Source organism: Desmodus rotundus, chromosome 8 (assembly GCF_022682495.2).
Source record: "Desmodus rotundus isolate HL8 chromosome 8, HLdesRot8A.1, whole genome shotgun sequence".
In the NCBI taxonomy this organism is placed as follows: domain Eukaryota; kingdom Metazoa; phylum Chordata; class Mammalia; order Chiroptera; family Phyllostomidae; genus Desmodus; species Desmodus rotundus.
The window spans coordinates 121,226,387-121,243,391 of record NC_071394.1 but is presented as its reverse complement, the minus strand read 5'-3'; the positions used below and the strand labels follow the sequence as shown (position 1 = coordinate 121,243,391).

Below are 17,005 nucleotides of genomic sequence, written 5' to 3'. Positions count from 1 at the left end.
AAAATAGCACAACATTAGAACAGACATTTCAGCAGAGAAAATATACAGATAGCAAAAAATATATAAAAATGCTCAACAGCATTCGTTACTAGAGAAATCAAAACTAACACGACGAGACCCCGCTACATATCTATCGGAACGTCCAGCAGCAAGAGGACGGCCCCAGCAGTGCTGGCTGGCACGTGTGTGGAGGAGCCCAAAGCGTTACCCACTTCTGGTGGGGATGGAAAGTGTACAGAACAATCATGGATAATAGTTTGGAAGTTTCTTAAAAATTACACATGTAACGTCCAAGTGATCTATCCGTTCCATCCCTACTCACCCAAGAGAAAGGAACACATACGACATTCAGAGTCTTGCACACAGATGCTCACGGCAGCTTTGTATAAGTAGTGACTGGAAACTGGAAAGAATCCAAGTGTCCATAAGCAGATGGATGGATAAACAAACTGTAGTACATCCGCACTCAGCAATAAAAAGGAATGAATTACTGAGACACTCAAAACAATTATGTTGAGTGAGAGAGATCAGGTAAAAAAGAATACATACTGAATAGTTACATATAAAATTTTAGAAAATGCAAACTAACCTACAGTGACAGAAAGCAGATGAGTGGATGCCTAGACATGGGGCACAGACCGGGTGGGAGGAAGGGAGAAATTACAAAGGCACGTGAGGAAACTTTTGTGGGACCCGTGTTCATTGTCTTGACTACAGGGTTGGTTTCATAGGCATGTACGTGTATGTTGAAATTCATCAAACCACGCACTTCAGATATGCACAGTTGATTGTATCTCCGCTTTGTCTCAATAAAGCTGTTAAAAATCCATAGGACTTAACATGTAAGATGGAGTGGGAGTTACAGAGAATGTACTTGCAAGATCCATTGCTACTGGGATTTTAATCTGTTTTGATTACTACTGTGTCTCATTTGCCTATACCAGTACTTGGTATACACAGTACACTCTCAGTAAACATTTAGAAATGAACAGCCCCCCTCCCACCAAAACAGTATGTAGGGGCAGAGGCCAAGGTTAATTCTAGGTGATTGTAATAAAAACTGGAGGCACAACAAAATTCTTTGAGTCGTAATTCTGCTTATTATTCTCTTATTAAGATAATACGAGGCAGTATTCTGGTCTCGTATCAAAAATTTATAGATGTTAATTTAGGCTTATGCTCTAAAACTTAGGGTAAACCAGTGAACATTCTTAGCCTTGCAGAATAGTTTTGCTAGTATATATGGCTTTATTTCAATTGACAAGATAAGAATATATTTCTCTGATATTCCTCATTGACAATCCAAATCACATTTATGTTACTTTCCACTACATTTATTTTAGCTTCTACTAAAATAAATGGAACCACTATTAGACTTACGATCTCTACTGTAAATTATCTTGGGCCCTATTTGGTTCATTTAAGCCTCCTGTTAAAATAGACTCAACCTATTCTACAGGTTTACAAAGCTTTTGAAGTAGCAAAAAATTTGGTCTGATGATCTCAGTTTGATTTTTTGTTTAAAATCACTTTGTTCCATAACATTTAAAGAGAGTGTTTTGATCCTTAAAAGATGTTATGAATCAATTTTCTTAGCAATGGTGTAGCAGATGTTTCAATGACGAATTCTACTGTCTGTAATTTCTATATACTGCACATTCTTCCTGGCAGTCTGCAATTGGGGTACACTGTAGCAATGCTTCGTCTGCAAAGGACAAAGTCTAGGGGGCAGCGTGTGTCCTAACCAGCTCACCTCAAACTATACCAGAAGCCACAGGGAGAAGGACATAAAAGTTTTAATTACGTCTTGTCTCCAGAAAAGCTCAAAGCACTTTAACACTGGGTTAGTAACATTTCCAATAAATGACGGCTATCCAGTAAGAGGTGGGCATATATATATATATATATACACATTTAGTTGGATAAGATATATTGCTGACTATAACAAAATGAACATGATAATCACATGCCATTGTGGATAAGGAAAATTCCAGGTTATGCTAAGGAAGTTTTTGAAAGAATTATTTTGTTAATTAGTAGAATGCCCATAAAAAGGTAGCCACTATTATGAGAAGGAAAGTGGGAAGAAGGGAACAGAAGACAGGTGAACTGATATTACAATGTTATTACGTGCCAGGCACTTCACACAAGTCGTCTCACGTGATACTCCTGACATTCCTGCACAGGTGCTGTCACAGCCTTCGCCTTGCAGAAGAGGGACTGACACTCACGGAGGGGAAGTAATTCCTCCCAAGGTCACGTCCCAAACAGCAGTGGAGCGCACTTTCTAATCCAGGCCTGCTGACTCCAAAGTCAAGGCTCTCTCACGACTACGCACATTTCCACAGAAAGAATTTCACAGAAGAAAAGCACACAGCTCGCTTGGTTCGGTTTTGCTGATGAACATGTCCGCCCCAGCCTGAATGAGTCGCTGTGGTCCGACTTACTTCAAGGAGGAATCCCCAACTCCAATGCAGCCTCGAAGGCTGAGCTTCCGCAGGAACCCACCACATCGCTTTGAGATGTTTTCAACCACTCGACCCTGGAATCAAGAGTGTTGGAAAGCAATGTTTTTCGTGCTGCTTTTCTAACAGGACTGAATATTTTTCCAGGTGTAAGAGAAGAGATTGGTTCCTCCAATACCCCACTTCTGTCCCTGAAGCATGAGGGGGCTGCACACATTGAAAAATGTTTTCAATTAAAGCCTTATTTTTTTTTTAAGTGCATTACGTTTTGAAAGCTGTAGCTCTGAAGGCAGGTCTCCCTGCCCGGGGCTCATAGCTACTCCACCAATCACAAGGCTTTCTGAGGTCAGCTGTGGAAACCCTGGGCTGCTGGGCAGAGATCTAAAACAATGTTGCTTAGACAAAAAATTCAATTGCAACTAAACATTATCAATCTGAATGTCGGAAAATGTATCATAAAAGTTACTCCTCATCCTCCCTGGCTTCATTGCACTTGTCCTGAAGGAGGACGTGGGGCTGAGCACTGAGGAGGAAAAGGGCGACTGGACATGGATGAAGCACTTTCACTTTTTCGGACTCGATTTTCACACCGTGTTGTATCTATTATGGCTCATTTAACACCCACTTAAGCGTCCTGTCCACCACTTCACGTTAAAGGGAAGGAAGAGCATGTCTGGAACATGTATTTTTAATATCTGAATTTAAAAGTTTTTAAAATGCCTTCCAAAAAGTTGTATAGTTTGGAAAAAGCATCAAAGAAAACCAAGGAGACAATAAGAACCACAGAAAAAGAGAGAAAAATCTTGCAAAAGCTTTTTAAAATAATGACTGTCCACTGGCCAACAGAAATCACTACAATTTGGGGACTTTAATGTTCTCCTCAGTTTCACTAAGTAAACACAATGACTAAAGATCCAGAGATTATCACTTTGACGAGGAATCGCACATGTCAGCGTGTCTGGGTGGGGCGCTGGTACGATCGCTGCCATTAAATCTGGAAAGAGCCCTGGAGAACTCCTTATTCAGGGACCACAGTCCAAGCCAGGGCTGGAACTTATCTTCCCAGGGCGGATGTGACCCCCTGAAGTCCCCCAACCCCCCTCCAAGCTCAGAGCGCCGGAGAGGAAACCAACTGTCGGAAACCCCGCCCTCAGCCCCACTTGCTGTAGGTGCTCTGCCAGCTGGCTGGAGATGGGACCAGAGACTCTGCCACAGCGCGTAACCGAGAGAAGGGGGCGGAGGGCCTCCACAACCGGCCGTTAGCTCTTCCCGGGAACACCCGGCTACGTAACTCACACCAGGAAACTGGGCCCATTTCAGTTTTACACACATTCATTTCCTTATCCATTGAAAAAGACACAAAACTTACAATTTGGTAAAAACCACTGGATGAACATGCTATATGTATAAATGAATTAAAACGCAATTCCACTGCTGTATAACTGTAGTTGGCTAAACTAGAATGAGATTTTCCCAACTCTGGGTAGATAATAAACTTCAGAATCTCCAGGTCCTTCAAACAGCACTCTAGACAATTATTACAGGCAACGTGCTTTGTTAATTCCCTCTTTGAGGGTGGATTAGAAATTGGATTTTAATATTAAAGCTTTTTAAAATAAACTTTTCTCATTTGGTGGTTTACCACTCTTAAATGCAGATACACATATTTCCAGATAAATACACCAGGATCCTGGAACTATAAAAAGCCTTAAATATTATTTTATAGAAAATAAAACGGAGGCACTGAGAAATTAAATGGCTGGAGTGGCCAAGCTGGAGCGACACCCCAGCGACACCTCCAGCCTCGCTCCCGGGTCCCCACTCTGCCACTTCTCCATCCTTGGTGGTGAATTAGAATCCTCACTGGACCTTTCCGATCAAAAAACATTTGTCCATCGTCTGCTGCTGGCACAGCACTGAAGCAGGTGTTCGTGAGGCTTTGAAAGGCTGAGGGGTAAAACTCAGGATTATTAATATGAACACGGTGGACAAGTAACCTATTACGGATACAGAGCAAAGTAAAACACAAGCAGATTTTTGGTCTTGATGTATGAAAATACCTTCCAGGTTTTCTCCCTCTCCGCTCTACCTGCCCACCTTCAAGTTAAATCTAAATGCAGCAAAATAAAAAGGCAGGAAGGAGTGAGGAGTTCACTGATCTTTTAAAAAGTCTTATATCTAAAACAAGGTTAACTTACCTCTACATCGGTTTGAAAGTTAAAAAGGTCTATTCTTTGCCAGTTGCTTCCATCCAGGGCTAAGATATTCCAAGCCTGGGAGGGGGTTGTCAAGGAACAGGGATTGGGGTGAAAGAGAGACATGTATTGAGACCATTAAAGAAAGTCTGATCCAACCTTTGTATTTTCAAACTTTTATTCTTGATATACATTCGGCTGATCACCAAATATGGAATGGTAACAACACCGAGTTACATTAAATGTAAGAGATGACATTTAATTTGTAACTGTTTACTTGAACTAAAATTCATCCTCATTCTATGAATGAAACTTGGCATTTACTGATTAAAAATCTGGTGAATATCCTACCTTGGAAATCTGTGCGCATCGGCACAAAGTTACTATATCCAAGAAGGAAAATATTCTAAGAAGAAAGGGGGGAAAAAAACAAAAAATGAGATGGGGTTAACATTTCAGGATATTTGTAACTTGAAAGATATAGTCTAATTCTCCATCTGGATATATAATAAGTTTTTTTCAAGATTCTTCAATTTGTAATACACAAGTACACTGTAATTTTACATACTACTGTGAAATATTAAATGTTTGCACATTCATTCCCAAGCTGTTTTAGACACATTACACAAATCCCCTTAAAACAGAACTTTTTAAATTAAACTTTTATTTCCTTTGTTCTAGGCATGGACATGAGACAAACCATAACGTGTTCTACTCAGAGACCGACGCGAATGTCCCAGGAACTGTGCCTGGTAAGAGCTAAATTCACCCAATTCTGGTGCCCCAGACACACAGCGCAAACCCCTCTTTGGGTGGCAGATGCTAAACAGGCTCAGGTGCCTGAGCCTCAGACAACACGGCCAAGAAAAGCTCCATGATAAAACCCATTTGGGCGGAAAGATGGAGCTCAAAGTCCATAACTGACCAGTTTTCTGTGAGCAAAAAGCCAGGAAGCCACAGAAGATGGGAAAGATGAGGAAAAAGAAAAGCAGAGAGAAGCAAACCAAAAACTGAGCTGGCACCAGTAATGCCCCTAGAGGAAGCAGGAGCTGTCACGGCCGGGGGCTGAGCCAGGCCCGGGCATCGTGGCAGTGGAGGAGACCAGTTGCTGATGACAGCGAAGTGACCGAGTGCTGCGTGCGCCTCGGTCCTGTACAGTCACAGCGGAAGACAAACAACATCTTTTCTATGAGAAGACAGGTGGACGGGATGAGATCAGGGACAATAATAGGATCTTAATTCTTACAGTCCCGGAAGGTAAATATGAGCGTCTGCTCCGTGTGCGGAAGGGGGAGAAGGGGGAGAAGGCAAACAGCCACCTGTAAGTTCTTCACACTTCTTCAAAGACAACGGGAAGCGGTGAGTTGAACATCCATGGGCACGGGGACGCCTAGTGACAAAACGGCGGAGAGTGGTAGCCTGTGACAACCCACTCACAGGCAGCACCGCAAGGCTAGCGTTGGCACAAACACCATTCTTAATAGAGGCCCCAACCATTTTCTAGTAAAAAGCAAAGGACAGACGCACACCGGCCGCACTGACCCTCAAAGACTCAGTAGAACTCTGCACACAGGAAAATGCCAGTGGCTGCAAATCTGTACTTAAATACACACACAAACACATTTCAGGGTGTTCGCACACCTGCACTGCCTCTGTGGGAGCCCATCTTGCCCCACCCGCAAGCCCTCCTGCCTCAGATGTCCACGTCCTGTGCCACACGACCATTCCACAGTGAGCCGCTGTCAGCTCCCTACAAGACCAAGGACCAGGCAGAGAAGCGAGTGTGGTACAGCAGAACCGTATTTCACGCTGGGGTTGGGTTCTGCAGTACAAGCTGAAGGTGAAAAGGGGGGTGGCTAAGTTTTCCTTGAAAATCCCTTACGAATGGACCACCCTGGAAAACACACTCTATCATCTCTTGGCAGCATAACGATAACAACAGTTAACATCCATTATGTACTTACTAAGCGCCAGCCACGGTTTATATTGGTCATTGAACGGTCACGACAATGCAGCCTCCACTTTACAGCTGAGGACACTGAGCACAGAGGGGTTAAGGGACCTGCCCAGGCCACACGGACAGAAAGGACGGAGCTACGATGAGAACCCAGGTAGTCTGGCTGGAGGGCCCGAGCGCATGAGCACTCTGCAAACCACCTTGAAGTTGAACGCAGCTTCCCCTGAGGACTGGACGAGATGCTACTTTCTCGTCTGAACAGCTGGGGCAGTGGTCTGTGGGCATGGACAACGCCTACCTTTCAATGCTAGGGCCACGGTGACTGAGGCAGGAGGCTCACATGTTCAGACACACGGGAGAACCGGCAGGTGCACACAAGCTGGCAGTCCTCATCTCACGCTCACTGTCGCACGCCACGGTTATTGAACGAAGAACAGATCGGCTTTCGTACTTACACTACTTCCCCTCTTCCCAAGGCCCCCACGCTTCCCTGGGGTTGAACTTGCACCCCAAACTGCCAACCTGCAGCCTAAGCCAAATTCCTGAGGCACGTTCCAATGAATAAAATCCACGCCCTGAGTGGCACAGCCGGGGACACCGGCAGCAGAATCAGAGACAGCTGCCAGAGGTAGAGCAGTGCGGTATTGAATCCTGGCCCTTCCGGACCATTTTCTTCCAGAAATGACTTCCTACTCAAAGGTGATAACTTCAGCTTTAATTAGGAAAGCTCTACCGTGGAACTCGGTTACCAACACACACGCAGGGGCACACAGAGGGGATGTACCTGTGGACGCTGTGTTCTGCTCCCTTGGTCGGTTTGCCTGCCCCTGTGCCAGTGAGAGCATTTTAATCACGAAGCTTTGTAACAAGTCCCGATGCCTGGTAATGTAAGTCCTTCAACTCTTATTCATCAAGATGATCTTGGTTATTGCTGGCTATTCTTGGTTCTTTGAATTTCTACTTATGTTTTAGAATCAGCACGTCAATTTCCACAAGAAAACCTGATGCAATTTTTTTAATGGGATTTCACTGATTTATAGGAACTTGAAGGAGAATTGAGATTTTTACAATATTAAGTCTTCCAATCCAGAAACGTACCCATAACTACAAGAAGGAAAATCTATAGACCTGTCTCTCTTGTGAACATTATGCAGAAATCCTAAACAATGTATTAGTAGATCACATCCAGTGATATATAAAAAGATTTAACACATCATGGTTAAGTCAAACATTGATTTAACATTTTTAATCAATCAATGTGATTCATATTAGTAGAACTAAGGAATAAAATCTTGTGCTATCTCAAAAGCTGAATTGTGGGGCAGCTATGAAAGATGTAACATACAAGGGGGGACATATAAAACGTAATTTATTTATAAAAATGTGGGTATTAAAATAAAATAAAATAAAATAAAATAAAAATGTGGGTATTTATTCTTACATGTTTAAACTTCAGTGACCTTCAAACTACTCTCCATTGGATGCAATACACCTATCGAGACATTTTTTCCACTGCTCTAAACAGTTTTTGAACTCATTGATGTTGATGCCTTTTAGTGCTTCTGCCATTTTTTGTTTCACCTCTTCAACATTAGCAAAACGTTTCCCTTTGAGGATGTTTTTCATCCAGGGAAACAAAAAAGTAAGTTACTTGGGGGGAGATCAGGTGAATGGGGAAGGTGGGGTACAGGGTTTATGCCATTTTTGGTCAAAAACTGTTGAACACTCAGTGCAGTGTGGGCAGGTGAGCTCATAAATCACTCTTCATGAAATGGGCAAATGTGTTGAGTCTTCAGAAAAATTAACTGAAGCCTAATGCAACCTCTCACAACACCACCAGCTGGTACACTGATACAGATGTGTTCCTAGAATATGCACCTAGTGGGAGAAGCCTGTATTACAAGGGGACTGCCCTCCAGAAGATAATTCCGGATTTTGGGGGTCCCCCCTCATACACCTAATAGCAATACCGAAAGAAATATTTAAGGCAATAATGGCTGAGAAGTTTCCAAAAAAATTTTCTAATTACACATTTCATTGGCTTTGTGCAGGGAGTAGTTTAATATCCATATATTCAATTCTTTTTTTATAATTTATTTTTTATTGCTGACACTATTACAGATGTCTCCATATTCCCTGCCTTTGCCCTCCTCCACCCAGCCCCCGCACGCCAAACTATAGATTTAACTTTTTAAAATAACATTCTCATTTAGTTTGGTATTAGAGTAATACTGGCCTCATTAAAAAAAACGTTCAGCTGCTTAGCTGTAAATATTGCCCCTCCCACACAGTCGCTGTACTCTTTGTAATTTCCTTCACACGTATGTTGAACCATCTAATCTCATCTTCTGGGTCTCTTAACCTTTTCTGTATTTCCGTATTTTTCTCTCTCTGTGCCGAATTACGTATAAATTTCCTGTCTCTATTTTCCAGTCCTCTGTTCCTTTTCAGTTTCGCCTAATGGACATTCACTCCATTTACTGGTCCTTACTGTGGATTGGGTCCTTAGGTGTCTTCCAATTATCCTGGCCTCGTTTTCATCTAATTACTAATGTGTGGAAAGCTCATGCGTCTTGGTTCTTGAAATGACCCTATAAAATTGTTTTATATTTGATTGTGCCAAGTTCTCTCAAAGATTTCATCTTTCTGGCATAAACTTTAAGTTAATTTCTAAGCTTAGACTTTCTAAATCTTATATACATGAGATCAGATTTCTCAAGACGTTTTCCCCTTCACCCAAAGCCCAGGTCAGAAACAAATTTTGTTTGTTTTCTGGGTTTTCTTTTTCTTTTTACTCCCATCTTACACGATGTAGGGGAACGTTCCAGGGTCTCTGCCTTATGTAGGGGTCACATTCAGTTCCTCCCCTTGTCCATGAAGGCCTCATTTCCCTTGTCTGGGTGGCATTAAAATCCCAGCCTTGCTGATTTGCTAACTACTCCAGTTATGAGCACACTGAGATTATTTCTTTCTCGAACTACGTATTTGCTCTTTTATCTTCTTATAGCCATTTTTTTCCTTGTGTTTTCACGCTAGCCCAGTTATAAGGTTATAGGATCCGGAAGTCAGGTGTTCCTCTTCTTTGACGACAACTAATAGCATGGAATACCGAATGCTCTGCTACGGCATGCAGGGGGTCCAACCTTTTGGCGTCTCTACGCCACAATGGAAGAAGAGTTGTCTAGGACCACACGTTAAATACATTGTGACACGTAGTCACAAAAATATCTCATAATGTTTTAAGGAAGTGTGTGATTTTGTGTTGGGCCGCATTCACAGTCATCCCGGGCTGCATGTGGCCTGCAGGCCACAGGTTGGACACCCCTGGTAGAATACCGACTATCCTTCACTTCCATTACTGTAGCAAAAAAACAAAACAAAACAAAACTTAGGTACATAAGCTAGGTTATTTTTGATTAGACATATGACTTATAAGCTGAATAATCTGTTATATGCCTTATCTTTTATAGGTCTATACGTGAGGTATTCTTGGTAGATTGTAAAACTAATACTGTGCAAACAATTTTTTGACTGAAAAGCAATGAGATATAGAAGAACAGGAGATTCAATGTAAATAGGCCTCAGCTGCCCTGGCTGGTGTGGCTTAGTGGATTGAGCGCCAGCCTGCAAACCAAAGGTCAATGGTTCGATTCCCAGTCAGGGCACATACCTGGGTTGCAGGCCAGGTCCCCAGTGGGGGGCATGTGAGAGGCAACCACACACTGATGTTTCTCTCCCTCTCTCATCCCCACCCCCTCTGTCTAAAATAAGTAAAAAATCTTTAAAAAAACCAAATAGGCCTCGGCTGAAGTCTCAGACCCAGGCCGACCCTTCAAGCCTCACACACCGTGTTTTTAACAACTGTGGAACCTTGACTGACTCATTCAACCCTTGAGCCTCAGATTGTTCACTGATAAAGTGAGGACGATGATTAACTGTTCTATGCACTTTAAAAGACTGTTTTGAGTATCAAGTGGTGATAATGAAATTGCTACAGGGCACTCAAGAAACATTCCTCTTTTCCCAAAATAAGCATCAGCAGTACGCCGTGGACTCAAGGGGTGGCACACATGCAGAACAACTGCTAAAATAAAAAGGAGGATAAGCAGGAATATCAGCGATTTCTCTGAACTGGAAGCAGAATTTAACAAAACTTTAGGGACGTCTGGGGGACTGGACCCCGGCACATCGGTGTTCTGCTAGAAATCGCGGGAGGGGAGAGTGGCAGGAAGCCCCACAGCGTGGTGACTCTTGGCGTTCGTGTGTGCGCTTCTTCCCTGTCCTCAGATCACCAAAAAGCGATGCCAGGCCCTCTCCACGTTCTTCAGAGAACTACCTACTTAGAGTAGTACACCCCGAGATAAAATACAGGCTCAGCTCTTTGGTGCAAAGGACGAGTCTTTGAGGCGTGGATACAGAAAACAAAATGGTTCTCAAAGACCACTAAGCCTGTGCTCATACCCCAAGGGACACCAGTGAAAACAATTACGTCCTTCAAGCAAAGGTTAAATTTGAGGTTTCAGAGTATTGGTTTAGGGATGTTATCTAAACGAAAAGAAAAAAAAAAACACCCTGAATTCCATGGGTCTTCTTTTAAGAGCATCTCTGAAGAACTCAACTCTGAGACAAACGTACATTTACTTCAACCATCCAGATGAGGAAATTCTGAAATTCAGCCACCACTATTTTCCCCCCCAGTCTAACCCATCAGAACTATGGAACGCAAAGACTCATTTTCTGAAAGGAAATCAGAGGAAGCCTTACACTAACTCTCAGTGAAGAGTAACTATGAGGAAGTGAGAAAGAGTTTATCACTTCAGAATGTTTCCAAAAGTATAGGTAGTATCGATACTTGTTACCCGAGAGCGTGAGAGCTGAGGTGTGTGAAAGGGGGTCTATCTCTTCTCTGTGCATCTTTTTATTGTGTCATTTGCCGGAGCTATCCAGCTTTTTAATTTAAAATCTAATAAAGAAAAGACTGGAGAAAGAAAATGACTCCAGAATAGCAAAACTAGCCTCATATGAAGGTACAGCCTCTCTCTGGTTTGGACCCTCCACATTTTCAAAAGAAGTTAAAGCTAAGCTAATTAGCTCGTTATTAAAAGTGTAACCATGGAGAACCAAGATGGCGGCGTAGGTAGACACACTGCGCCTCCTCGCACAACCAGAACTGACAGAGAATCGAACAGCAAGGGGGACCAACACCAAGAAAATAGAAAATAACCATTCATCCAGACTGGTAGGAGGGGCGGAGACGGGCACCAGGGTGGAGAGGACTCGCGTGGCTGTGGCGGGACTGAGACTGGCGGAGTGTGGGACAAATGGCGCAGGCAGTCCGAGCACTAGCAGACCCTGCGGCCCCACATTTGCACAGATAAACCCAGAGGGCCGGACTCAGAGTGGCAGAGATCGGGACAGGCAGAGCAGCGGGTAGCACCCCGCGGCCCCACATTCGTGCACAGATAAACCGGGACGAACGGCGGGGAGCGAAGCAGATCGCGTAACCCAGGACTCCAGCACGGGAGAAATAAAGCCTCAAACCTCTGACTGAAAACGCCCGTGGGCGTTGGGGCGGCAGCAGGAGAGACTCCCAGCCTCACAGGAGAGGTTGTTGGAGAGACCCACAGGGGCCTAGAGTGTGCACAGGCCCACTTACTCGGGAACCAGCACCAGAGTGTCCCAGTTTGATTGTGGGTATCGGAGTGAAAGATTGAAATCCGGAGGAGAGTGAGGCGGGCGCCATTGCTCCCACTCGGCCCCTCCCCCACGTACAGCGTCACAGCGCAGCAACCAGCATTACCCCACCCCTGGGAACACCTAAGGCTCCGCCCCTTAAAGTAACAGACACGCCAAGACAAAAAAAAAAAAAAAATGGCCCAAATGACAGAACACTTCAAAGCTCCAGAAAAAATACAACTAAGCGACGAAGAGATAGCCAACCTATCCGATGCACAGTTCAAAGCACTGGTTATCAATATGCTCACAGACTTGGTTGAATCTATTCGAAAAACAGATGAAAAAATGAAGCCTATGCTAAGAGAAACAAAGGAAAATGTACAGGGAACCAATAGTGATGCGAAGGAAACTGGGACTCAAATCAATGGTGTGGACCAGAAGGAAGAAACAAACATCCAACCAGAAAAGAATGAAGAAACAAGAACTTGGAAAAATGAGGAGAGGCTTAGGAACCTCCCGGACGCCTTGAAACGTTCCAACATCCGAATTATAGGGGTGCCAGAAGGAGAAGAGGAAGAACAAAAAATTGAAAACTTATTTGAACAAATAATGAAGGAGAACTTCCCTAATCTGGCAAAGGAAATAGACTTCCAGGAAGTCCAGGAAGCTCAGAGAGTCCCAAAGAAGCTGGACCCAAGGAGGAACACGCCAAGGCACATCATAATTACATTACCCAAGATTAAACGCAAGGATCTACATCCAAGATTACTGTATCCAGCAAAGCTATCACTTAGAATGGAAGGGAAGATAAAGTGCTTTTCAGATAAGGTCAAGTTAAAGAAGTTCATCATCACCAAGCCCTTATTATATGAAATGTTAAAGGGAGTTACCTAAGAAAAAGAAGATCAAAAATAGGAACAGTAAAAATGACAGCAAACTCACAGTTATTAACGGCCACACATAAAACAAAAACGAGAGCAAACTAGGCAAACAACTAGAACATGAGGGTTGTCATTAAGGGAGTGGGAGGGGGTGAGGGGGGGAAGGTACAGAGAATAAGTAGCATAGATGATAGGTGGAAAATAGACAGGGGGAGGGTAAAAATAGTGTAGGAAATGTAGAAGCCAAAGAACTTATAAGTATGACCTATGGACATGAACTATAGGGGGGAAATGTGGGAGGGAGGGGGGTGGGCAGGATGGAGTGGAGTGGGGGGGGGAAATGGGACAACTGTAATAGCATAATCAATAAATATATTAAAAAAAAAAAAAAAAAAAAAAAAAAAAAAAAAGTGTAACCATTACATTTTCTGATAAAGAATAGACATTTCATGGCTCGGTTCCAATTATTCTATTACTAATTCATGAATAAAGATTTCGTCATCAACATTGAGCACTAAATAGTAACTAAAATAAAACACCGTAAATGGAAGTCGGCCAGCTTCTGACTACACTTATTTAAAAGACATTTTAAACAAGAGGAAGGACTACAGAAAGAGCACTTGGTTCCACGCAAACACAGGAGGCTGAGACAACGATGCCTCTACTTCCACCAGGCGCGGCCGATATTAAAGAATGCGCAATCAAGCTCCTAGAAGACTTGATTTTTACAATATAAGTCGGCTGATGGGCTACCCTAACTTACTTAACAAGCAGGCTCTGTTCTGAGACACTGTTGGCAGCGGCATGTGTTAGGCCTGTTTCAGGGCAGCCGGCTGCTCGCACTAGACCTGACCGCACTGTCCAATGGCTCAGAGGGAGTCGCCAGGCCTCCAAAAACGGATAGTAATTAATAACAAGAAACGAACACTTAGTTACCATTTATTACATGCCAGGTACTCTGAGAGCTAGCAACAATGACACAAGGTAAGAAATGTTACTCTTGCCAAGTCCTCGACATGTGAAATTATGGCCCAGAGAGTTAAGTCACTTGGGGACCACGACTGGTCAGTGGGGACGCTGAAAGCTCAACCAAGGCGGGCTCCAGAAGTAATATAAACAGTAGCGATGAAGACACATGTGTGCAATAACAACGCACTCACTGATAAAAGATGTAGATTACAACAAATGAGAGACTCCCATATAACTGACTCCACGGAAGAATAAAATCACAAGCTGTGTTGTTGCACTGTGTGAGAGAAGGGGAGAGAGACAGAACTTGAACACCTCTAATTTACGAGGGAAAGCTGGTAGAAAAAGCAAAATTGTAAAAAACTTGTGAAGTAACAAACTAAAAATTGGTGGTAGAAGAAATCTGTGAATTTTGGGGTGTCTTAAAACTAGCATTAAGACGTTCAGATGGAAAAACACTCACAGACTTTTCTGAGTGATGCAAAGTGACATAAACAGATGAAAAGCAGCCCATCGTCCCAGGTCGTACTTGTTCACGGTCCACAGGGGAAGCTGAGGCCCCACTTGACTTGATCGGCAACGGGAGCTGGCAGAGTTTAAGGGGGAGGTAACAGACGCAGTCAAAACCGGCGGGAGAGAAAACGACCTCGGCTGCAAGCGAGGAAGGTGACCGGAAAGTCAAAGAATCACACCTATTGACGCAGGAAGATTGGGTGAGTAGGAATTCAACCAGGAGAGGGAAAACAGTCCGCACTGTCACAAAGACGAGTACAAGGTGAAGTAAAATGTCAGCCTCGGACAGACTGCAAGTGTGAGAGAGACATCATTTACCGGAGCACAATCAACCAACACCAAAGCTCCGTGAGGCGGAGACCTTCGCTTTACCGATGATGAAGATGGTTGCCCTGATAACCTGGCTCAGACCTCCACAGGTTTGCTTAGAAAGGTTAGCTAGGCAGGGGGAGAGCTGCTATTCTGAGAATATAAAGTCTGAGGGTAAAATGGCAGAAATGATTTAAAGGCCAATGAAAATTAAAATGCCACAATTGACGGGAGCTGATTTTGAGATTCACAAGCCAGAGAAGGCACAGAGCGGCAGTGCTCGAACACCTAAGCGCCCCTGACAGACTCCAGGGTAAGACAGAGGTGGGAATGCAAACCTACGAATGGATACATTGTGCATATTTGCTCTCAAAGGGCAATTCTTTTTGCAAAACGACCTATGTATGAGCCTTGCGCCGTGATTCAAACACTGTAACTCCAGGCCCTGGCTGGTGTGGCTCAGTGGATTGAGCGCTGGCCTGCGAACCACAGGGTCACCAGTTTAATTCCCAGGCAGGGCACGTGCCTGGGTTATGGGCCAGGTCCCCAGGTGGGGACTTGAGAGAGGCAACCACGCATGGATGTTTCTCTCTTTCTCTTTCTCTAAAAATAAATAAAATCTTTAAAAAAACAAAACCTATAACTCTGGGATTCTTGACAGCTGGCTCCATCACAGATCTTTAAAAGAACTAAAATTTCTAAAACAGCAGTTCAGAAATCACATTAGCACAGAAAGTAGTATAATTTCTTTCTCTTTTTTTGTCAATAGATAGAAACTGTTCCATGGCTGAGTACAGAGTAAAAGCTAAACCTACCAGAAGGGAAAAAATACGAAGTTAGCAGCCTGGAGTCACAGACAGCAGCGGCATTCAGGGGCACGGTTTAACCACACCCAGTGCTGGATGACGAATACGGTCTGCCTGGAGCTGGTTACGATTCCCCAAGGAAAAACGACACGTTCGTGTTACAGCTTGAGGTCTGCTCAGACCAAGAATGAAACCTTGCACAGTTCCAGGGGACACCTCCATTCTGCAGTCTGCAGTGGACAGCGTCCCCCACAGTTGTGGGCACCACCTGCCAGCCTAACCCTGCCAGGCCGGTTCTAATGGCTTATTGTGCTTAACCAGGACCTCGCGGGGTTCAGGACCAACATTTCCTTCTTCCCCGGTTACCACTTGCTTAACTTTCAAACGGTCTACAATGCCAAAAATGCTGTCTTAGCCCAACAAATATTTGTCTTATTGAAATAAAATATAATGGATGTCGTTTTCCCATGAGCCTGTCATGAGTTGGTTTCCTGTTTTACTTGCTGAGTAGCACGAGCTCAGGACGACACTGACGGACAACACCTGATGACTCACGACACGCCCTCTGAAGCCCCTGAAACTCGATCCCCACCGCGGAGGAGCTAAGTGCTCACCCTGTTTCTGAGGACAGCAAAGGCCAGTAATCTGTGGCCTTTACAGAGTGACTCTGCGGTGAACGCCCGACAAAATTCATACGCATTCCCCAGGAGTTCAGATGAGGTTTAGCACAGCCAGGGAATGCAGGCAGCCAGTCGGTCTCTCGCTGAGTGCCAGCGCTTCCCTGCCTTTTCTCCGTGGAGGATCAAAAGGGTTCCACGGTAAGTTTAAACCGCGGCCACTGTCCATCCGGGAGCATCACGCTGCCCTCCAGCGTGCTGAGCTGTGAGAAGCCGTGTGGTGAGGAAACCGGCTTTGTTTGCCCGGTGTTTCCCAAACTCCTTGTGCACAAAACCCATCTTTTTGTTTGTCTGGTGTGACGCCAGTGATATTGGGTTGGCCAAAACTCTATTTAGTTTTTTCTATGAAATAAGAGACACATTTTTCATTTCACCAATAACTTTATTGATTTGGATATTTTGAGTATGTCGGCTATCTTCCGTTATTGGCTTCTAGTGGGTGGAGGCCAGGCGTGCCGCTAAACATCTTCCAATGCATAAGACGGCCCCACAGCAGAGAATTATTTGGCCAAAATGTCAATAGTGTCGAGAAACGTCACAAACTACTTTTGACACAT

At 44.0% G+C, this 17,005-nt stretch overlaps 1 protein-coding gene across 2 annotated transcripts in view; it reads right to left on the bottom strand.

Annotated features, from left to right (window-relative positions):
* The window catches only part of FBXL2 (F-box and leucine rich repeat protein 2), a 40,418-nt gene that overhangs the window by 15,421 nt on the left and 7,992 nt on the right, over positions 1–17,005 (bottom strand). Inside the window, exons 3-5 of one of the 2 annotated variants that reach the window (XM_053929215.1) lie at positions 5,012–5,066; positions 4,664–4,738; positions 2,448–2,542 (exon numbers count right to left, since the gene is read on the bottom strand). In XM_053929215.1, coding sequence (XP_053785190.1) covers positions 2,448–2,542; positions 4,664–4,738; positions 5,012–5,066 — 225 coding nt within the window. The remainder of the gene's footprint in view (positions 1–2,447; positions 2,543–4,663; positions 4,739–5,011; positions 5,067–17,005) is intronic. The other variant, XM_053929214.1, reaches the window with a different exon arrangement.